Source organism: Sus scrofa, chromosome X, assembly GCF_000003025.6.
Source record: "Sus scrofa isolate TJ Tabasco breed Duroc chromosome X, Sscrofa11.1, whole genome shotgun sequence".
Taxonomy (NCBI): domain Eukaryota; kingdom Metazoa; phylum Chordata; class Mammalia; order Artiodactyla; family Suidae; genus Sus; species Sus scrofa.
The window spans coordinates 124,259,827-124,281,410 of NC_010461.5; the positions used below are offsets into that span (position 1 = coordinate 124,259,827).

General features: G+C 64.6%; 1 protein-coding gene across 2 annotated transcripts; it reads left to right on the forward strand.

Annotated features, from left to right (window-relative positions):
* On the forward strand, nt 6,371–15,084 carry LOC100623862 (extracellular matrix protein 2). Of its 2 annotated transcripts, XM_021080352.1 has the most exons (10): nt 6,371–8,182; nt 9,023–9,123; nt 9,252–9,574; nt 9,840–10,112; nt 10,352–10,467; nt 10,810–10,942; nt 11,157–11,314; nt 11,786–11,925; nt 13,997–14,323; nt 14,676–15,084. In XM_021080352.1, exons 4-10 carry the CDS (start codon nt 9,995–9,997, stop codon nt 14,860–14,862), a joined length of 1,179 nt encoding a protein of 392 aa, XP_020936011.1. In that variant the 5' UTR covers nt 6,371–8,182; nt 9,023–9,123; nt 9,252–9,574; nt 9,840–9,994; the 3' UTR covers nt 14,863–15,084. The 2 variants fall into 2 exon arrangements, with proteins under 2 accessions (XP_020936011.1, XP_013842002.1); XM_013986548.2 differs by lacking the exons at nt 6,371–8,182; nt 9,023–9,123 and having other exon boundaries at nt 9,130–9,574.

Below are 21,584 nucleotides of genomic sequence, written 5' to 3' on the forward strand. Positions count from 1 at the left end.
GCATGAAGAACCCACTGACCGGCCCTCAGCTCATGGCGATGGCAGCGGAAGACGCCGCCAGCCTCCCTGCCCACCCCGCCTCAGAATCATGGTGCCCCCCAGCAGCCTCCACTGGAAAGACTAGAGGCGAGGATGGGAGCAGAGACTGCTGGGCCGCTCAGGGAGGAGGGAAGAAAGGGCTGCCCGGTGGTAGAAACTTCTGGAAAGGTGGAGTCAAACTCAATACAAGGAAGCACTCCTCTCAGAGGGCCCTGTCTAAACACGAGCTGGCTGCCTGGAAAGGGAGGGAGCTCCCCGTCTTCAGGTGTGTGCAAGCTGGGGGAGGCAGGGAGGAATGGGGGTCTTGCTCCTGTGAGGAGTAAGGGGACAGCTTTCTAGGGGGCATTCTTGCCCCCAGCCCCCCGCGTCCAGGAAGGAGGGAGGCCCGAGCTGCTCAGGGACCGAAATGGGGCCGCAGGACCGGTCCACCCAGAAGGGGATGTGACTGGGGGGGCCCTGGGCGGACCCGAGCCCTGCACTTAGCCAGAGCCAACCTCTTGATCATGGGGGAGACCCGGCCATGTGCCAGTGCTTGGAAAACAGGTTGGAAGATGAGACCAGTTGACAGGGGCAGGCCCCATCGTGTCAACGATGGGCTGGCTACAGTGGCGCGCCTCACTTGGGCCTCAGGCACCAAAATGTATCACCAGCCAGGGGGCTTCACCCCATGGCCCCTGTGCCCTGGAGCAGCGGGCTGCCGGCCGGAGCTGTGCAGGGCCATGGGCACAAGGAAGGGCCCCGAGAGCATCCCAGCCCCACGTGCCTTTAGCAGCAGACCCCAGGGTGCCAGGGGAACCTTAACCAGGACTCCCCCAAATGCCAATCAAAGGAAGGTGAAGTTCAAGGGTTTACCTCTCCAGCAAGGGAAAGAAGGCAAGTTGGCTTCTGCTGCGTCTGGCAGGGGTTGAGGGCCTGGTTCCCAAAGAGGGGAGATTTTAAGGGATGGAAGGTCCCTCCACCCCTGCAATTTCCAGGTGAGAAAAGGAGATCAGAGCACCCCTTGCCCATCCTCTGCAGGCTCCTGAGGAAAAGGCAAGCAGAGTATGAAGAGGGTGAGGGTGTGTGTGTGTGTGTGTGTGTGTGTGTGTGTGTGAGGGAAGAATTCAGTTAGTTATGGGATAAGCAGCTCCTCTATGGGAGAAGTAAGGGGCAGTGCCTGGCATTGGATCTGGGGGAGAAATGAGACAGGGGGATGAGATCAGGCTGAGGACGGTCTGAGTTCAAGACTGTCCAGGAGAGGTGAGGGAGAGGGCTGTCTCCTCGGTCTCCTTCCCCGCTCCCTGGCCCCTCCTTCCCAGACCTCTCTCATCTGTTCCAGACCCAGCTGCCAGGCTGGGCTGTTGGTCACCCATCCACCCAGGTGCCCAGGGCTTGCAGCCAGCCCACACCATCCGTGCCAGCCAGAAGCCCCCTCGAAAACAAACCATCTTCGCGCAGGTGGAAGGAGGGGTGGAGAATATGAAAGCGGGGGTCCTTGCAAATGAGCTGAGGAAGAGCCTCAAGACTGCAGGGACCCCAAAGGGTTCCAGGAACAAGAATGACACTGACTTTCCTTTGGATGGCTGTCATTCACCCACCCCAAGTCCCTAGAGACTGGCCTAGGCAAACAAGCTACTGGGGTGGCCTAAGTCTGGAGGACCCCAGGGCCGCCACTACGGGCCTGACAGATGTGGGCCTGCCTCGAGGGTAGGCTTGGGGGAGTCTAGTGATCTCTGGTCCTAGCTCTGGATGCATGAGACTGGCAATGCAGGAGCTGCCTGAGGACTGCCAGTTCTGGAATGCTCTGATTCCAGGCCTGTGTGCACACTGAGAGTGTACAGGCACAAGAGGATGGAGAAGCTGCCCTGGGACCTTGGCCTCCTCTTCCTGTCCCTTCGGATCCCTACGCGGGGGCAGCGACCATGGCAGCCCAAGGCAGGAGTAGCTGGAGAGCCAGCCCTTGAGAGGCAGGTGGCTCCCCGCCCATAGGACCCTTGAACCGTGTCAAACCCGAGACCTCCGCTTTAGGGCCCTCATCCCCACCTCCTGCTGCGAAGGGGCCGTCGGAGCCGAGGGGACACCACCCACCCGCAGGCCACAAGCTCCTGCACGAGCCTGTTTCCCTGGCCTGGGATCGGGATCGGATCCCAGCCCACTCCTAAGGGCTGCGAGGGGCTTCGGGGCCACGCCTCCAAGACCAGCGGTGCTCGGGAGGCCCGAGGCGTTTGCGGGGGTGTGGACAGAGCCAGGCTCTGGGCCAGCGAGTGCGCTCTTGGCCCCAGTGGCGCGGCGCCTGGGGTGGGAGCGCACGGGGCGGGGGGCGGGGGGCTCCGATGGGCGTGGGCCGGGCCTCTGAGGGCTTTGGGGCTGAGCGCGCCCCCGCCCCAGCTCGCGCCCTCCCGCTCCGGGTCTGCGGCGGTCGCGCCCGGGCGCAGAGCAGGGTGGGCGCGCGTGCACGCGGCGCGGGAGGCGGGGGCGCGCACGGCTGCACGTGCGCGGGGGCCCGGCGGCGGCGAAGGAAACTGCGGGGCGGGACGGCCCCCTCCACGGGGAGACACTCGGGTCTAGACGGCTTGGCAGGGCCGGCAGGGCTGAGTCACATGCGTCTGGAGCTGGAGACGCGGGCGCCAGAACTGGAACATGGACGTGCCCACTCGGGAGGGCCGGGCGGGGGAGGGGGCGCCGGCCTCGCCTTTCCGCTCCTTCGCCTCCAGCCCAACGTGAGCCCGTTTCTGCCCAGCCTCTGTCCCCTTTCTGAAGCCCCCCGATGCCCACCTGGAGGGGCAGGGGTGGCTTCCGCAAGTCAAGCAGGGCCCACGTTCTTGGCAAAAACCATATGGAACTTCAGACGGAGAAGGAGGATGGGAGAGTGACCCCCCCCAAGTGTCCCCATCCCCACCATGGCCGTGTTTCCTCCACCCAGACACATGGGTCATCTGGGACCTTCTTGCGGCAAAACCACCCTTCCTGCTTTCCGCCCCACGCTCAGCCCACCTTTCACCCTCCCCAGGGACACCCACAACCCAGCAGCTGAAGGCATCAGCTCCTCTCCCCTTTACTACCCACCGCCCCCCTCCTCCATTTGGGGTTCTGTGTCCCCTTTCCTTCCTGTTTTCTCTGTCTTCGCCTTAGTCTCCCCCCCCGCCCCCCAGCTTGCTTGCTCGCTCAGGAACACCAGGTCTCAAGCAAGGAAGCACGACACGCGAGTCTGGATAGCCCGATGTATTTAGTTCTCACAAAAGCATCTGCAAGAAAAGTTGTTTAATTGGGACCAGATCCTCTGAGGTTTTAATGGCATTAAAACAAGATGGGTTTTCTCTAGGGAAGAAACTGCTGGCAACAGGAAGAGGGCATGGAAAGTCTGGGTTTTTCTTCTCCCAGTTTGAAGAGGGAAAAGGCCACCATACCTTTATTTATGTAGCATAGATGCCCAAATATGTGCGGAAGGGACCCTTCCACATGCCCCCCTGCCCCATGGGTAGACCCATGTCCATGTGCACATGTGCCCGCACGCGCAGGTTTTGATGTTACTGGGACACGTTGTTGTTACTGGGAAGGCGCAAGAGTGGGCCGGTTTCCTTGCTCTCAGAGTCACCCCAGGGGTGTGTCTTTGGCTGCAGAGCCACTGTCCTGTCCTGGCCCCGGCAGAAGGCCTGGTACATAGTAGGAGCTCAAGGCACTTGTCAGGGGGCGGATGACGGGAGGGTTCACACACAGACCTGCCTTATAGATGTTGCCCTTTGCTGTCTCGTCCCCAACACCTGGCAGGTCGGGAGCTGGACCCTCCAGCCTCTGTCCCAGGCTCACCCTGCCCACGACATGTCCCAGGCTCACCCCCACGACATTCTGACTCCACCCACTTCTCCCACATTTGACCGCCAGCCTGGACCAGCCCCCATCACCGCCTTGTGCCCTTGTGCCCCCAAGTCTGTGCTCCACCCTACACCCTGAGGGAGCCTGTTATAAGTCACATCCCACGTGACTGCTCACAGTGGCTCCTTGCCTCCTTCAAGGTCAAAGGCAAAGTCCACCAGCCACCCTTCCATGTCCGATCGAGCTGGCCCTTCCGCCCTTCCCCAGCCTCAACCCTCCCTCAGTCTGCTCCACCAAACGGGTCTCCTTGTTGGTTCTCAAACTGAGCCCAACCCTCAGGGCCTTTACTGTCTCCCTTTGGGGGGCTCTTCCCCAGAGCTCCTTTCGTGTGGCTGCCTCGTTTCCACTGTCTCCACCCTAACGTCTCCTTCTCACAGTGCTCATCTGATTTCCTGTCAAAAGTGTTTCTGGGTTCCTGTCGTGGCTCAGGGGTTAACGAACCTGACTAGTATCCATGAGGACATGGGTTCGATCTCTGGCCTCGCTCAGTGGGTTAAGGATTAGGCGTTGCTGTGAGCTGTGGTGTATGTAGGTCACAGATGTGGCTTGGATGTTGCGTTGCTGTGGCTGTGGCGTCGGCCGGTGGCTACAGCTCCAACTCAACCCCTAACCTGGGAATCTCCATAAGTCACAGGTGCAACCCTAAAAAGACAAAAAAAAAAAAAAAATAGTGGGAGTTCCCGTCGTGGCTCAGTGGTTAACGAATCCAACTAGGAACCATGAGGTTGCGGGTTTGATCCCTGGCCTTGCTCAATGGGTTAAGGATCGGGCGTTGCCGTGAGCTGTGGTGCAGATTGCAGAGGTGGCTCAGATCCCACGTTGCTGTGGCTGAGGTGCAGGCTGGTGGCTACAGCTCCACTTCGACCCCTAGCCTGGGAACCTCCATATGCTGCAGGAGCAGCCCAAGAAATGGCAAAAAGACCCCCCCAAAAAAAAGTGTTTGTTGCTGGAGTTTCTGCTGTGGCACAATGGGTTTGGCAGTGTCCTGGGAGTGCTGGGACGCAGGTTCAACCTCCAGCCTAGCACAGTGGGTTAGGGATCTGGCATTGCCGCAGCTTCGGCTTAGGTCGAATCCCTGGCAGCTCAGATCTGATCCCTGGCCTGGGCACCCCAAGCCCAAAAAGAAAAAAAAGTTTCTAGCTCCAATCACCGTGACCAGTCCCTTTCCTCCTGATGGGGTCCTCGTGCACCCCACTAGAGAGCCAGCTCTACGAGCACAGGGGAGCTGGCCATGCACTTCATTGTACTGCACGCACGCAGTGCTGGGCGCAGTGCCTCGCCCACAGCAGGGGCTCAGGAATGTTCCGTGAGCGTGAGCAAAGAACCCGTTCTCCAATCCTCCCTTGACAGAAGGAGAGCTCTCTGCTGTGCGATTCTAAGGAGCCCTGAGGGATGAAGGCCATTGCTTTGGCATCCTCTGGGCTGCCGGTGTGAGTCCTAACTGGTGCAGGGAGGTGAGTTCTTGGGGACAAGCATGTGTGGACCGTGGGCCACGCGGAAGGGAAGGACAGGAGGAGAAGGGGCAGGAGTTCCTTCCTTGCCCTCAGAACCCCGGGATTGTGCAGCTAGAAGCAACCATGATCATCCAATGCAGCATCTCTAGGTCCCTTCCAACTCTCAGATTCTAGAACTTTCTAAGGAGCCTGTATCCACAGCATTGAGATGGGGAGACCAAGGACCTGAGCAAGGAAGGCTTGCTCCTGACATCACATGGCCGGGCTGTCCAGGGCAGAGCTGGGAGCCCAAAGCTCTCCCAGCAACCCCCAGGCTACATCGCTGGTTCCTGGAAAATCCTGACACCCCTCCCACCCTGTGCTCCAGACACAGGCTCAGGGTTAGTGTTGGCCGGGGGCCTGCCCGCCTCAGCTCGAGTCCACGAGTAAGCTCTGTGCGCAGGAGGGGCGGGTGCAAGAGGGCACCTCCGGTCCTGCTGAGCCTCTGCAAGCTGGCTCTGCCCTGTGGGGGTCCTTTCAGGGTCCCCGCAGGGGCCGGCCGGGTGCCCTGAGACGGGACAGAGTAGGCGGCCAGGTGGCGCTGGGCCCCCAGTGGGGGAAGGGCAGTGAGGCCAGGACTCCACCCGACCCACCCGGGGGACTGGGAGCCCTCCAGGCCTCACCCCTCCCTGCCTAGGTGGGTAGGAGCGGGGTCCCTCCCTCCTCCGGGCCACTGTGCCAGAGAAACCTGGGAGCCGGCCTCCCCCCACCCCCAGCCAGCTAATGGGAACCAGATGGCAGGATGTTTAGTCAGCGCCTGGGGAGCGGCGCGAACAGGGGAAATGGGTTGGGGGCCAGGATTCCAGAATCCATCCCCAGGCAGGGGGAGGGTCAGAGTCGGGGCTCCCACCTCAGGCGAGGTCCTACCCCCTCCTCGAGAGATGCCGGGACCAGGAGGCAGGACACCCGGCCTCTGGCGTTCGACCTGGGCAGCCCAGCCCTACCCTCTCTGGGTTCCTTCTCTGCACTGGGGCGGGGAGGGGGGTTGCTCGGTGGTCCAGGATCCCAGGGCAGACCCCGCCTCCTGTGCCTGAGTGTTCCCCCTCCCCTAGCTGTCCCAGCACATTAGCGCAGGGCACCCCGTGTCACCCACGGGGGCACACCGGCAGACGGTGGCTTCATCCTTGGCTCGCGAGGCGCTTGCTCACACTCAGTCCCCAGACAGCCCCCGTCTCGGGTGTGTGTGTGTGGCACGGTCCCAAATTCAGGCCTTAAACCAAAACCCCAGGACAGGACGGGGAGGGGGGTGCTGGCAGACACTGTGTGGCTCCTGTGGGACTGTTGGCTGGCGTGGGGGCTCCAAGAGAGCAGTGACTCCCGTGTCCCTGCCACACCCCAGGCACAGTACGTCTGGCACTTGGGGCCCAGGCTGCTCCCCAGGCCCAGGTGGGCAAACGCCGAGGACCCACTTGCAGGGGACTGGGTGCCCTGCCCCACCCCCGCCCCAGCTCTCACCCACTCTTCTGTGGCCCCGGACAGCGACCCTGAACCCAGATGGCTATGGGAAGCGCCTTCTCCGGGCCTGCTCCCCCCTCCCTTCTCCCCCCAAGCCTTTGCCCACAGTTAACTCATTTTTTAAGATCGCTTCCAAACCTAAGTCAGTGCTGGACAGAGCTGTAGGAAAAGCTTCCTCAAGCCTGGCCCCGAAGAGCTGGTGTGGTGAGACCCGGTCCCTCTGCCAGCCCCCGCCCGCCCTCGGCTCCCACAGCCGGGCCCGGGGCTGGGGCCTCCGAGGGCGGCCGTGGGCCTGCGCTCAGACACCCAGCCCCTGCCAGGCCACTCCAGGCCAAGGTCCCTAAAGAACCAGGCAGGCGCTGGTTCACACGCACTGCCATGTGGGGGTGGGGACCTGGGGGGTGGCGGGCAGGATGTGTGGCCCCTCGCCACGTTCCACACGAGGAAGTGGAGGCCTGGAGGAAAGGGAGCCCCCGAGCTGTAGGCAGGGAGCTGGGAGGAGGAGCGGGGGCCAAACTGCAAGCCCTGGCCCCACCTGCTCTGCAGGCCTCAGTGGGGGCCGGGCAGCATGCGGAAGAGCTGAGGCCCGTGGCTTCTGGACCAGAAGGCAGCTGCCACAGCCCCCACAGGCTTGGCAGGTTCCAGAGGGGGCCAGAGACACCATCGTCCAAGCGGCCAGGCACCTGCCCCCTCTCCCGAGGACCCAGGAGGCCCTGGCCCTGCCACTTGCGAGGCCCGGCCCGTCTCCTTTCCCAGCCGCCGAGGTGGGCCCTGGCAGCCTGGGGCGGGCGGCCTGCTCTGCGGTGGGCCTCACAGGTCCACTGTGTGTAGAGACAGAAGCCCCATTCATGGGGGGCCAGTGGAGAATGAAGGCAGGCCTCACAGAGAAAGAGCCAGAGCGCTCGGATCCAAGAAAAAATCAATCTCTCTTTCTCCTCAGGTGGGAGCAGGCGACTTTGGGGGTAGTTGGGATCCAGGCCTGGGGCGGTGTCGGTTGGGGGAGCCTTCCTGGGGGAGGGCCGGGGCGGGCGGGGGAGGCTCCCGGCGCTGCAGCTCAGGGAGCAGGACGGTCGCTTGCCGCCCCGCTGGTGTCCCCTCCTGCCGCAGCCGCTGCTGCCACCTCTCCCGGCTCTTCATCCCCTCCGCCAGCCTAGGCAGCCTGTGCGGAGTAGCCATGAAGAGGGCGCTGCTCCCCATCCTAGCTCTCTGGGTGGGGTGCTGTGCTGGAGGCGCCCCGGCCAAGGGCTGGAGCCTGAGAGGGCCCGGGGACCGGCCGACGCCCACAGGCCTGCCCACCCTGCCCCTGCCGCTGCCGCCGCCCAGCCCGCCGGGGCCTCCCGACGGTGAGTAGGCGGCCCCAGCAGGAAGAGGCTGAGGCAGAGGGATGGCTGCCTACCTGGCACGTCTCTTGGGGGCATAGGTCAGGGCTGGGAAGGACCCCTGAGAGCTCAGGGTGGGGGCAGGGGAGGGGAGACGCCCCCTGGGAGGGGCTGCTGGAGCTGGAAGAATGGATCTGGCTTTGCTGGTTGGGGAGCTGAGCTGGCCGGCCCAGGGCCTACTGGGGCGACTGGGAGAAGCGTGGGAGGCCGGAAGTGGGTGGCACGAGGGGCTCCAGCAGACCGGCTGCAGTGTGTCCTTGGCCTCGCACCACACGCGGTGGCCCCGCCCCAGCCCCAGGTGGGATGGGAACGGCCGAGGGGTTGGGGGGGGGCTCAGACAGCAGGACCTGCAGGGAGCCCCACGGTCAGTGCCAGTTAGGGAGGGGCCACCATGCGGCGGAGGGCAGGACCGGGGGCTACAGCCCCTCCTTTGCCGTGGCTGACAGCCCCTCCAAGTGGCCCCTGGGTTCGCCTCGCCCCCCACCCCCAGCAGGCACTGGGCTTCCACCTCCACAAGCAACTGTGCCACGTGGTGGCGACGCCTTCACCTCCTCAGAGGCTGTCCCCACCCCTCCCTGGCCAGAAAGAACCCACAGGGCACTGGGAGACACAGGAGCAGGCCCAGCTCTTGGCCCCAGGGCCGGTGAAGCTCGAGCCAGAGACCTATCTGTGCCTTGTCCCCAGGGGACTGGAGGGGCCCCAGAAGCTCTGAGAGGCAGGCGGGGCGGCCCGGCCCGCTCATGACATGGAGCTCTCTCTGCTCTCCCTCCCCTGCTCTCGGCCCCCCACTCCGGCTGGGGCCAGGAGAAAGCAGGGCGGGGACCAGGGAACCTCCGACACTTGGTGGCCTCGGGGGTCGGTGACAGAAGGCTGAGAGCTCCTGAGGAAAGAAGGAAAAAGGAGAAGTGAGGCCTGGGCAACGAGCAAAGGAGGGAGGCGGGCCTGCCGCGGCTGAACCCCACTCGGGAGGGAAGTGCTGCCCCAGCGGTGCAGGGATCCCAGCCACCCCAGCCCGCATCGGCTCCTTCTGCAGGTCGAGTTCAACCAGTCCCTGGGAACGGCGGCCAGGACAGGCCTGAGGGAGCCCACGGAGTCCCCACCCAGCCCCCAGCCCCCCACTGGAAGGCCCCGGCAAGATCGGGGCTGGCCCGGAGGAAGGCGACACCAGCAGAGGCCTGGCAGCAGGAGCGGGGCCACAACACGACGGCAACTGGGGCTGGGCCAGCGAGGCGCCAGGCTGCCAAGCCCCCCCACCGAGCTCAAGAGGGGCCGGTGGCGCTGAGGAGGGCCAGGGCAGGCAGGAAGGAGGCCAGGAAGCCAGGAAAGGGGGCCCGAAGCCTGGGAGGCTCCCCAAAGGTGAGGAGCGGCTGAGACAGGCGGCCCCCGATGGGTTCTCCAGGGGCCGATGGGACCTGCTGCGAGTCTGAGACCCCACCTTGCTCTCAGTGTGCCCAAGCTGAACACCTGTGGGGACAGAGGGCAACCCTCCCAGGGCAGGTCCCCTTCCTCAGCCTCAGGCCCCAGTTGAGGCCTTTGCCCTGGTGCCAAGGGAAGGGGCCCGTGGCCTGTTGTTCCAGCCTAGCCGGCCAACGAGGCTGAGGTCGCGGCTCTCGTCCTCCAGGGGCCTCCCACCAACCTGGCCGTCAAAAGAAGGACTGCAGCCGAGGCCGAGGTGGCAGTAGCACCTCGGAAACCACAGGTCATGTGCGGAAAAGGCCTGGAAGCAGGCGAGGGCATGGCCGTGGGCTGGCAGACCTGAGCCCAGCAGAGCGGGCCATGCCCTCGCTGCCGGCCTCCTGCCTCCTGGCCCAGGCGACCATTGCCTGTGGCAACGTCAGGATGAAGCGCGTGCCTGCCCTGTACGACCCTGGCCTGACCACGCTCTACCTGGCAGGTGGGGGGCCCCCCTTTCTCACACCCACTCCCATGGCAGGGGTGAGAAGGCCACGTGCCCCGGCTCCTCTCTAGTGGGTCCTCGGCCACTGTGGCTACCACCCACCATGACAGGGGAAGGCCTGGGGCTCTGCGGCAGGGAGAAGAGGCCCATGTGGAGGAGGGGACCGAGGGCCCATTACAGGGTGGCGGGGGAAGGGACCGAGGGCCCCGGAGAATGGCTGCCCCATGTGTGCGCAGAGAATGAAATTGCCAAGATCCCCGCTGACACGTTCCTGGGACTGCCCAACCTGGAGTGGCTGGACTTGAGCAAAAACAAGCTGGACGCCCGTGGCCTGCACCCCCAGGCCTTCAAGGTGCGAGGCAGCCCCTCCTCCTGCTCTCCCAGGGGGCCGGCGGCAGGTCTGAGATGGCCCGGGGAGCCCCTGCTCCTCTTCCCGCCTGGCCTGGAGCGCACGCCGTGCAGACACCCAGCACGGCGGGTTTCTATGATTGGGGGTGACGTGGTCTACAGCTGAGGAAAAAAAGGGGGTTCCAGGAACCCCCAGACAGGCCTGGTCTAAACGGAAACTATGAGGCCACGATGCCACCAAATAGGGGTGTCTCTGGGAAGGATGAGCCCAAAGCCCTGCCCAGAAGGCCTCGTCCCTGCCAGCAGCACCCCAATCCCCTCTTCTCCCCCCACCCCCGCCTTCCAGAATCTGACCCGGCTGAAGCGGCTGAACCTGGATGGGAACTCGCTGTCCACAGTGCCTGCCCTGCCCGCCTCCCTGCAGGAGCTCAAACTCAACGACAACCTTCTGCAGGGCCTTCAGCGCAGCAGCTTCCGGGGTGTGGGCGGGCCTGGCGGGGGGCAGGGGCCAGAGGGGCTGAGCAGCCCTGGAGACCGGGGAAAGGTGTGGGCGAGGGGGGGTCTGCCCAGGGCAGCTTGGCTGGATGGCAGAGAAGGGAGCGCCAGCCTGGGAAAGTGGCTCTGGCTTCTAGGGCCAGGGGGCCTGTGGAGCTACCACGGGCAGCTCACATGCCCTTCTGTCACCACCTGCAGGGCTCGGACAGCTGCTGACGCTGGAGGTGGAAGGGAACCAGCTGCATGATGGGAATATCTCCCCGCTGGCCTTCCAGCCCCTACGCAGCCTGCTCTACCTGAGGCTGGACCGGAACCGGCTGCGGACCATCCCGTCCGGCCTGCCAGCCTCCCTGCAGGTGATCTGGGAGCCCCAAGGCCATAAGAGGCAAAGTTGTGGTCAAAAGCCGGGAGCATCTACTGCCCCTGGCCAGGCCAGTGGGTAGAGCTGCCTATGGGGGACACTAAACCCACAAGGTCTCAGCCCCAAAGACCTCCACCTGTCCTAACCTTCCAGAGGCTGAACATTGAGCCTCAAGGACTGTCCTGGACCCTCTGGGTGTCCCTGAGCAAGATGCATGCCTTCTCTGGGCCGAGTGAGGCCCTGTGTTGGCAGTGCTCTCTGAGCCTGTGTCTCGTGGGGCTCTGAGGAGTCGGCGTGTTTTGCCAGTATCACTGGGATCCTTTGCACAGCTGGCCATGGCCCTGAGAGGAGCAGGGACAGTGGGACCCGGTAGAGGGGGGTGGGGAGCCGGGCCAGAAAGAGCAGGAACCTGGCCAGGGGGCCAGCGAGCGGTGAGTGGGCCCCTCACCCCGCGCCCTGGCCCCAGGAGCTGCACTTGGGCACCAACGTCATTGAGGAGGTGACAGAGGGCACCCTGAACCGCAGCCGCAGCCTCAGCGTGCTGGTGCTCAGCAACAACCTGCTCCAGGAAGACCGGCTGGCGCCCCGTGCCTGGATCGATCTCCCGTGAGTGTCGCCTGCCACCCTGGCACTGCCCGAGCTCCACCCCGTGGGCACGTGCAGTCCAGAGAGTCAGGGCCTGGTCTCTGGTGGGTCACCTCGGTCACCTGGCTCCCTGCCCGGGGCGCCTCCCAGATGTCCCTCTGTCCCTCCCGCCCCTGCCCATTCCTGGAGGGCAGCCTGGGTGCTGAGAGCTCACCCTGGGCTGGGTTTAGCAAGGAAGCAACAGGGGCAGGAGGGGCGCGGAAGAGACAGCAGCCACAGGAAGAGGCAAGTGAGTTTCCTGGGGCGGCCATAACAAAGAACCACAAAGCGTTACGAGGCCAGAGGTCCAAAACCGAGGCTCCGGAGTTCCCGTCGTGGCTCAGTGGTTAATGAATCCAACTAGGAACCATGAGGTTGTGGGTTCCGTCCCTGGCCTCGCTCAGTGGGTTGAGGATCCGGCGTTGCCATGAGCTGGGGTGTAGGTCGCAGACGCGGCTCGGATCCCGCGTGGCTGTTGCTGTGGTGCAGGCCGGCAGCTGCAGCTCCGATTGGACCCCCAGCCTGGGAACCTCCATATGCCACGGGTGCGGCCTTAGAAAAAGGCAAAAAGACAAAAACCAAAAACCAAAACCAAGGCTCCAGGCAAGGGTCCTTCCTGCCTCTTCCAGCTCTGGTGGCTCCAGGTGCTGCTTGGCTTGTGGCCTCCTCCCTCCCATCTCTGCCTCCGTCTTCGGTTGGCTTCTCCTCTGTGTCTGTGTCTCTCCTCTTCCGTCCCTTATAAGGACACTGTCACTGCATTTACCGCCCACCCTCCACCAGGATGATTTCATCTCAAGATCCTTCACTTACATCGACAAAGACTTTTTTGCCAAATAAGGTCACATTCACAGGTCCCGGGAAGACCTATTTGTGGGGGCCACTGGTCAGCCCACTGCAGGAAGGGTCCAGGAGGCGTCCCCGTGATCTGGTGTGGACGGCTGGGGCGGGTGCTGGCTGGCATGACGGCCCGGGAGGTCCTATCTATGGGGTCAGAAGACCACCACCAAGGCCGGGCAGGGTGGGCGGGGGAGGCAGGGGTGGACGTCTGACCTGCCAATCCCAGGACCGGAGCCTCCCGCCCCGCATCCTCATGTTCCAGGAAAAAGTTACCAGGACGTTTGGGTTTAATTATTCCTTTTTCCTCTCCCCCTCTTGCCAAGGGGGCAAAGGAAAGCAGACAGCAGCCCAGGGAGGGGCCGCCAGCCTTGTTCCACTCCCGCCACGGGGCCTGGGCCGGGGGCTGGCGGCCAGTCAAGCCCGGCCGGCGCCGCCCCGCGTTCCTCTGGCTGGTAGACGGGGAAGGGGCTGCGGGCTCGGCAGGCTTGGGAGGCACCGGAGCCCCCACCACCGTGGGCCGAGGACGGCGCCGACCCCAAGGCCAAAGGACTGATCCCGCCCACAAAAGCTGGGGGATGTCACAGAGAGAAGCCGCTTTCCCTGCTCTGGCCTGTTCTCCAAGCATCACCCCTTCTGCTCCTGGTCTCCTACCATGGAGCCACCTGGGCTCAATGCCCGCCTCCCCAATCTCTTGGGGTCCCCCGGCCTTGCCCCCCAGGAGCCTTAGTTTTCTCTCCCTCCCCGTCTGTCTTCTGCTCGTCTTCAGCCTGGGGACAAGAGAGTGTAGGGACAAGAGGAGAGGGCTGCAGGAGTTCCCTGGTGGTGCGGCGGGTTAAGGATCTGGCACTGTCACTGCAGCAGCTCGGGCGGAAGGAGAGGAGAGGGTCGTGAGGCGGAGGTGGCAGTTCTTTCCCTGCCCGGACCACAGGCCACTGGGCTTCGGCTTCCTTTGGCAGGTGTGGGTTTAGGAGGGAGGGAAAGGGGTGGGCACCTTGCCACCCTGCAGTCGGCGCCCCAGATGCCCTCCTCCTGGCCTCTGTGGACGGGGCCTGGCCCTCACCAGCTGTTGGGGGCCCGGGTGGCAGCTGCCCTTTGGAGCCAAACCCCCGCTCTCCTCTTGGGCAAGGACCAGGGACCCCAGTTTGGGGCTGCAGCTGTTGCTGTGGCTCCTGCCGGCGTCACAAGCTCACCCTGCGCCCGTGTGCCCGGCCGGCAGGAAGCTGGAGGCGCTCGACCTCTCCTACAACCGGCTGGTGCACGTGCCCTCCTTCCTGCCCCGGGGCCTCCGCCGCCTGACCCTGCACCACAACCGCATCGAGCGCATCCCCGGCTACGTGTTCGCGCACATGAAGCCGGGCCTGGAGTTCCTGCACCTGTCCCACAACAGCCTGCGCGCCGACGGCATCCACGGAGCGTCCTTCCTGGGCCTACAGGCCTCCCTGGCTGAGTTGCTGCTGGACCACAACCAGCTGCAGGCTGTCCCTCGAGGCCTCCTGGGCCTCAGGGCGCTGCAGGTGCTGCGCCTGAGCCATAACAAGATTAGGTAGGGCCTCCCGCCAGCGCACATGCCGCTGTCCCCGCTTCTCCCCTCCTGCGCCCCACTGCCAGCCTGAGGGCTGGTCACCACGGGCCTCAGAGGCTGAGGGTGGCACCAGGGGCCGTCCTCCACCGCCCCTTCTGCCTATCTTGGCTGCCCTGCCAGCAGGCCGTGCCCAGTGCCTGACAGGCCTGGGCGGCCAAGGGGGCGGGCTGCAGACGGCTGAATCGGGGCAGGGGCAACGCGGGCTGAACCCCGAGTGGGGAGGCACACAACCAGCCGCCCCCTCACTGACTCCTGCCTCCCTTTCTGGGGTCTTCGCTCCTCTGCTCCACCTGACCCCTCCCCCACTCCACAGACACGTGCCCCTGAATTCCATCTGTGACACACGCGTGGCCCAGGACTCCAACCTCATCTCCACGCGCCTAGAGAACAACCTCATCGACCGGCGCCGCATCCCACCCACCGCCTTCTCCTGCATCCGGGCCTACCACAGCGTGGTCCTCCGGCCGCAGCAGGGGGAGGGGGAGGGGGAGGGCGCCTAGCCCGCCCGCCTTCCCTGCCCCCTGCTCTTGTGGGACTGGTGGGGGGGCGGGCCCCGCCCCACTTGATCTTTGCACCACCGGGAGAAAGGTCTAGAAGACCCTGCTGCTTCAGATGCGCCCACGTCCCGTTGACTGCTGAGGCCCCCTCACTGAGCAACCGACCCAGCCCGGCGAGGCACTGGTTTGGACTCGACCGTAATAAATGCATCTCCTTCAAGCCCACTCGCTTCCACCAGCCTCCCCCCCACCATCCTGGACCTAAGCCGTGCATGCTGGCCCTCGGCTGTGTGTGGCGGCCCCAAAGCCCACATCCTGGACACTCTGCTTCCTCAGCAGGGGGGTTAAGAAAGTCAGGGACGGGAGCCTTCTCCCAGAGCCTCCCTACCCCCCAGCTGCCCTGCCCAGGGTCGAAGTGGCCTGCAGCTCCGCCACAAGCCCCTGGAGTTGCTGACTGTCAGCCTGGTGGCCAAGGCAGACCCGAGTCTGCCTGGTTCAGCGTGAGGGCTCTGCCCTGCCAAGCACAAAGACAGGACCCATCAACCATGCCGGGTGGTGACGTAGGATCTTTGGAGGCCCCCAAGGGCCCTGGAGGGAGGCGGCGGGGAGGCACACAACCAGCAGTGTGGAGGCAGAGAGACAGCCAAGCGCCAGGCATCGAGGATGCGGGGACGGGCTCCGGCCTTCCATGCTGCTGGACGGGGCTGCAGGGAGGCGGAAGGACCACTGGTGCCCGCTGCAGAGAACCTGGCCCGGCTGGCACCTCGGGCTGGGGTCTGGGCCTGGGAACCGTGAGTCTTGCGCGGGTCCCCTTCCATGGCCAGCCCCCTGCCCCCCGCCCCTGAGTCCTCAGCAGAGAAAAGGCCAGACTCTGGCGGGGGCAGGGAGAGGCCTGGGAAGCTGGCGGAGTGTTTGCTTTGGACTCATCCCCGCATTCCTTCTCCTCCCGGGCCCGGGCCCACAGATACGGCCCTTCCTGTTTGGACTGGGTCAGGGGTCAGCAGCCCCGGAGGCACTGGCCCCCTTGGGGAAGGCCCGCTGCTTCCCAGCTCTCAGGAACCCTCCTCCCCAACCTGGCCGCCTGGCCCCAGCCCCCAACCCCAGCCCCTTCCCGCGGCGCAGCCCCAGAGGTCGGGCCCTGGGGGAGCACAGGAAGTTCAGGCTGGGCACCCCTGCCCCCCAGGCCGCCCTTACCTTACCTCTCAACCGTGTGCCGGAAGCCGGAGAGCCTGGAAGGAGAAGGGCCACACACGAGGGCCACCTGGCTGTGGGGAGCGGTGGCAGGGGGACAGGGGACCGAGGAGGCAGGCACCCGCAGGGGGTTGGTTGCCCGGGTTAAGTCCACTTCAGAGAGACAGGGGGTGCTCAGCCCTCGTGGCCCCTGTCAGGGGGGCCGAACCCAAAGTGGGCAGTGGCGGTCTTCCTGGGACCTGCTGAGCCCCTAGTGGGTGTCTGCCCTAAACTCCCTGGAAGCTAGAGGCCGACTCAGAGGCGAGGAGGAGCCTGCGGGAAGTTTACCAGGAGGCTCTTGAGGCCACCACCTGGGGGACAGAGGACAGGAGCAGGCGTGGGCCCAGGTGGAAGCTGGCCTGTGACCACTGACACAGGCCCCGCCAGGGCCCACGGGTGCTCTGGAGCCCAGCTGGTCCGGAGCTGGGACAAGAGGACCGGGCCTTTGTATCTCCCCGTCCCTGTTGGGCAGGACTGCCGAGGAAAGGAGGTGCCTGGGACCACTCTCTCCGGCCCAGGTGACTCCCCAAGAGGGCCAGGAGCTCAGGCCCAAGGATGCGGCAGCTGGAGGCCAGGGCCTTTGGTCCTAGCCGGCCGGTGGCCGTGGCAGCAGGGCATGCCTGCCCGTTCAGCCCAAGGAGCAAGTGCAGTACAGCCAACACCTGGCGGCAGGACCGAGCCCACCCACGGCCCCACCGTGTGTCCTCTGCTCATTCGTGCCTCCTTGCCGGGGGCGACCGCCTCCAACGCAAGCTGCAGCCCTGGGTGTGGCCCGGTCCGTAACCACGAAGCACCGGGCATCCGAGAGCGCTGCACGGTGATGGCTGAGATGGTGATGACAACACCCCAGGTCCCTGAATTGAGACACGGGTCCTCACGGGATGGGGGTAGAACTGGGGGGAAGAAGACCAGGACCCGGCGACATAGGCAAACGAGTTCAAGGAGCAGAGAGTGGGGACCAGGGCCCCCTCTCAGCCACAATCCCAGAGTCCTGCCCCTCGGCCTCCAAATGCTTCTCCAGCCGACCTGGCCCTCTTGGTCCCCAGCGCCCCGACCCGAGGGCCCGCCGCCCCTACCACCACCCCCTCCGCCGGCAGGCTCACTACCTAGCCTTCCGCACAGCCAGTGCCCAGCCTTCCTCCTGCCTCACACCCCACGTCATGGCCCCAGGAGCAACAGCCCCGAGGAGGAGCCGTGCCACCACGGCGGGTCGGCAGGGCCCGTTTGGGAGACGCTGGCTGCCCTCCCCTGCTGACCCCACCCGAGGCTCCCGGGCCTGCAGCGGGTAGGCAGATCCGGGCCCTGCCTCCCAGGGCCGGCCTTCCCCAGGGGAAGACCACGGGGCCCCAGGGTGCTTCATGGCCTCCCCGTATCTCGGTGGCTCTGCAAGCGGCCCACGAACGCCTCCCTGTGGCACAGTCCCCTGTCCACCTCCCCTCGTCTGGCCACACCCAGCCCGTGCCTGTCTAAAGATAGCTAGACGCAGGCCTCGCCTCCCGGAGCCCCCTTCGAGCCCTGAAATTACAGCCCTGGCGGCCCCGAGGCAGGGAGCCGCTGTGTCATTATGTCCTGGGGGAAGGGCAAAAAAAAGCTCTGGCATGGAGAGTGCCAGCTTCATCAGCCCGACCCGGCCATCAGCACTGGGAAACTTCCAAAGAGCAAAGGCTTGGTCCACTCCCCGGCCGCTCGACTCCCTCCCAAGCCTGGTGGCATATGATCCTCTACCGGAATCGCCCCCTGCATCCAGAGGGTCCCCGGAAAACACGGGACACCTGCCTCCTCTCGGGGCTCCAGGATGTCAGGACTCTGGCCTCAGGGACCAGCGAGGTGGGCGGGGCTGCACCCTAGTGACTGCGGGCCTGGCCCTTGCCCTGCGCCTGCTCAGCCTCTGAAGCTGCTGACTGGGGGGTGGACAAAGGTGCCAGTGGGCTGTAAATTGGGGGGGGGGGGTCAGCTTGGGTTCCGGGGCTGCAGCGCCTGGGGGCCTTGAGGGCCCTCTCCAAGATCTCGGCTGAGTTCTAGGCCAGGTCACGTGCTCAAGAAGTGCCCTTGCTGTGTGCGTGATGCGTCCCTGCCTTGGAAATCATCCTGGCGTAAGGGGGCGCCTGTGAGCGATGCCCCTCTCTGGGCCGGCTATGCAAGAGCCCTGTGGGAGCACTCGAGGCGGGGAGCCCAGAAGGACAGACAGGGGGATGGAGGCAGCAGGGAACGAGCAGGGGACCAGCCAGACAGCAGGGCAGGGAGGCCAGGAAGGCCCCGGAAGGGCCGGCAGAGGGGCCCTGCAGGCCGGGCCGGCTGCTCTTTCCAGGCCCCAGAGGCCTATGGGACCAGCAGCTGGGTAGGCTGGAGCTGGGGCTTGAGGGGAGCTCTCGCGGCTGCTGCCACCTCTGCCCGGGCTCCCTCTGAGTCTCTGGAAGCCCCGCCCGTTGGGCCGCCTCCCAGGCTCCCAGGCCCTACTCTGAGGGACCTGCGCCAAAGGTAGAGTTTCGCGCCCAAAGGGGATCAGAGGCTTGAGGCCTGCCCTCCAGTGCCCTGCTTCTCTCCTGGGGCTCCCGCTCTAGCTTTGAAGCCATGGCACCAACAGCTGCAGGCCAGCTGTGGCGGGGACGGGCCACAGCTGACTCCAGGCCCCTCTGCACACACAGGCCTACAGGACCCAGCAGGACACCCTGCCCGGTGGCCCCCACGGCCGCTCCCCAACCCTGCCTCCCCCACCTCTCCGCTCCCTTCCCTCGTTCCTTCTTCTGCCCTCCTCTTCCCAAGCATCCTGGCTGCTCGTCCCTGCTCCTTCCTGCCTCCCATCCCTGCCCTGCTACCTTGGAGCACCTGCCCTTGGCTCGGGGCCCCAGGGACTGGACATTGGGGAGTTGCGGGGGCGGCAGTGACCCGACTGGAGCTAGCTAAGGGCTGGCTGCCCTGAGCAGGGGGCCAGCGGTGTGGGCTGAGGACATGGGCAGCGGTGGGCCCCCGGGCAGGACACTTTCCCGGAAAGCCAGGGCCGGCTTCCAGACTCCTTCTCAGGTCAAGAGGCAAGAGAAGGGTCTTCTGCCGAGGGACTTGCTGGGGTTTCGGAGCTGAGGGGCAGGCCAGTGCCTGCAAGATCACCCAGCGCTCTGCAGTCCCTTGGGGGAACTGTCCAGGCTGGGGCTCTGGGGAGTCTGACCAGTGGTGTCCCAGAAGTACAGAGCCTGCTGGGAGAGTGTGCTAGTCACCCATGGGTGCGCACTGCTGGAGGCCGGCTTCTGCCTCTCCCACCTCCAATCACTGGGCCAGCTCTGTCTGCCACTCGTTTGTGGAGCTAAGACAGCTGTGCACTGGGCTCCTCGGGGCCCAGGGGCCTCAGGAAATGCCTGCTCTTCCTTCCTGCCTTGCGCCCCGTGCCTGCCCTCCCGGCTCCAGCTGCCTCCTCCTAGTCCGCAGAGGCCAGAGGGCAGGACGCTGGCCGGCAGGGACGTGCCGACTTCAGCGCAGTTTGGCTGCTTCTTGAGCCAGGGTCCAAGCTGCTCCTGCACTGCAGAGGGAGCTGAGGCCTGGGGGGGGGTGCAGGCAGGACCGAGGTGCTGCCTGGCTGGTCTGGGAGTGGCCCCCAAATTAGAGGGCCAAGCCGAGTGACTCAGTGGGCCTTGGGCCGTGCTGTTCTGGCTTATTGCAGACTGCAAACCACAGACACTAGAGCCTTCCAGGCACAAGAACCGTATTTATGGAAATATTGCCCCAGATGCACCCCCAACAGCAGGGAAGAGCACTGCCACCCCAAAGCTCCCTCCAGGCGCGTGCCTGGCCCACCTCTCGGCCTTCCCGCCTAATCACCGGGGCTCTCTCCTCCAGGCCCTGCGCGCCTCCTTCCACCCATAACAGCCCTCATCTTCCTTGAGTCTCTGCCACTATGCGTGGCCCTGGGGAAACCAGAAATCTGACTGCCTGGTCCCCTCCCCACGGAGCTCAGAGCCCCCAGAGCGGGTCTCCCCGGGCTCTTTCCACGCCCGCTGGGACCTCTAGGGCGCTGGCCCCCGAGCCGAGCAGGGCGCTGGGAGGGCGGGCTGGGGCCACGAGGGCAGGTGGGGCCTTACTCCATAGGCAACTCGGTAAAGGCTCCCTGGGCAACAGGCGGGCCTTGTGACCATTATTTTCATTAAAAAATGTTTTAAACAGTTTATGAAGGTATAAGTTACATACCACACAATTCACCTATTTGACGTGTACAGTTTGACAGTTTTTATTTAGTCTCTTCACAGAGGATGCAGCAGCAGCATCGTTAATTTAGAATGTGTCATCGCTTCAAAGAGAAAACTCATACCCCTTCCCCCGGCCTAAGGAAACACCTTTTTTTTTCTTTCTCTTTCTCTCTCTCTCTCTCTTTTTTTTTTTTTGGTCTTTTTAGGGCCACAGCCACGGCATGTGGAGGGTCCCAGGCTAGGGGTCCAATCGGAGCTGCAGCTGCTGGCCTACACCACAGCCGCAGCAACACAGGATCCGAACTGTGTCTGCGACCTACGCCACAGCTCACGGCAACGCCCAATCCCTCATTCACTGAGAGAGGCCAGGGATGGAACCCACATCCTCATGGATGCTAGTCAGATTCACTTCCGCTGAGCCACGATGGGAGCTCCCTGGGTGGCCTTTTTCAACTGGCCTTTGGTGGAGCACAAGGTTTATCCATACTTGGTATCCTCTTTCTCGTACCCAGTTGTGCCCGGGGCACTGGAGGGGAGGCCACACGGGCTTATTAGTCTTTCTACTGCCAGGCAGGTGACAGGCTGGAATATGTCACCAATAAAGAGTAAAAAACCAAACAAAAACCCGGAGCTCCCAACCTGGAGCCTGCTTTTCCCGCCTCTCCCTTTTTTGGGGGGCCCGGCCTGGATGCTTCTTGCAGGCAGGCACCGCGGTTTGGTCAGGCCGCTACTGTGCCCCAGGTCTGACGGATGCACAGGAAAGGGGTCTGGGCCCAGACTCCCCCCTACCCCCGGGCAGAACCTTCTAGACCCTGCCTGCATGCCAGCCCTAAGCTGAGCACGGAAAAGACTAAAAGCAGCCGGGCCGGGTGAGTGGGCCCCTCAGGCCGCATGCCTGGTCTCCTCCAGGGCGCCTGTCCCGGGCCTGCCCTCCATGCATTTCGCCTTTAATCTCGGGAGTTCTGTCCTGTCCTGTGTGGCCTGCCTTCCTTTCTTCCTCTTTGCTGATCCCGGGGGCTCTCCCTGCCTCAGCCCCTCGCCCGTCTAAACCCCCCGCCTTTGTCCCCCAAAGATGATCCCAAAGGAGTCTCCCTCTGACCCAGGCTGGGTGCCCCACAGGACAGGGGAGGGGCTGTTCCGTGGCCCTGGGCTCCGGCGCAGGTGGAGCCGGGCTCCTCTGGGCCCTCAGGAAGTGGCCAAGCTTCCAGCGATGGCGCGGGCGTCATGGCCGAAGCTTGGTGGGCTGACCCAGTTCGCCCCTCTGAGTGGCCAGCACAGGGCTCAGCCCCGAGGAAGTGCCCACCCACAGCGCGGTTACTG

Excerpts from the sequence above, each read along its gene's own strand:
- LOC100623862 (XM_021080352.1), top strand. The coding sequence starts at position 9,995 with ATGCCCTCGCTGCCGGCCTCCTGCCTCCTGGCCCAGGCGACCATTGCC. Across the intron at positions 11,315-11,785 it reads GCCTGCCAGCCTCCCTGCAG|GAGCTGCACTTGGGCACCAA; the intron begins GTGATCTGGGAG and ends CCCTGGCCCCAG. Across the intron at positions 11,926-13,996 it reads CGTGCCTGGATCGATCTCCC|GAAGCTGGAGGCGCTCGACC; the intron begins GTGAGTGTCGCC and ends CCCGGCCGGCAG.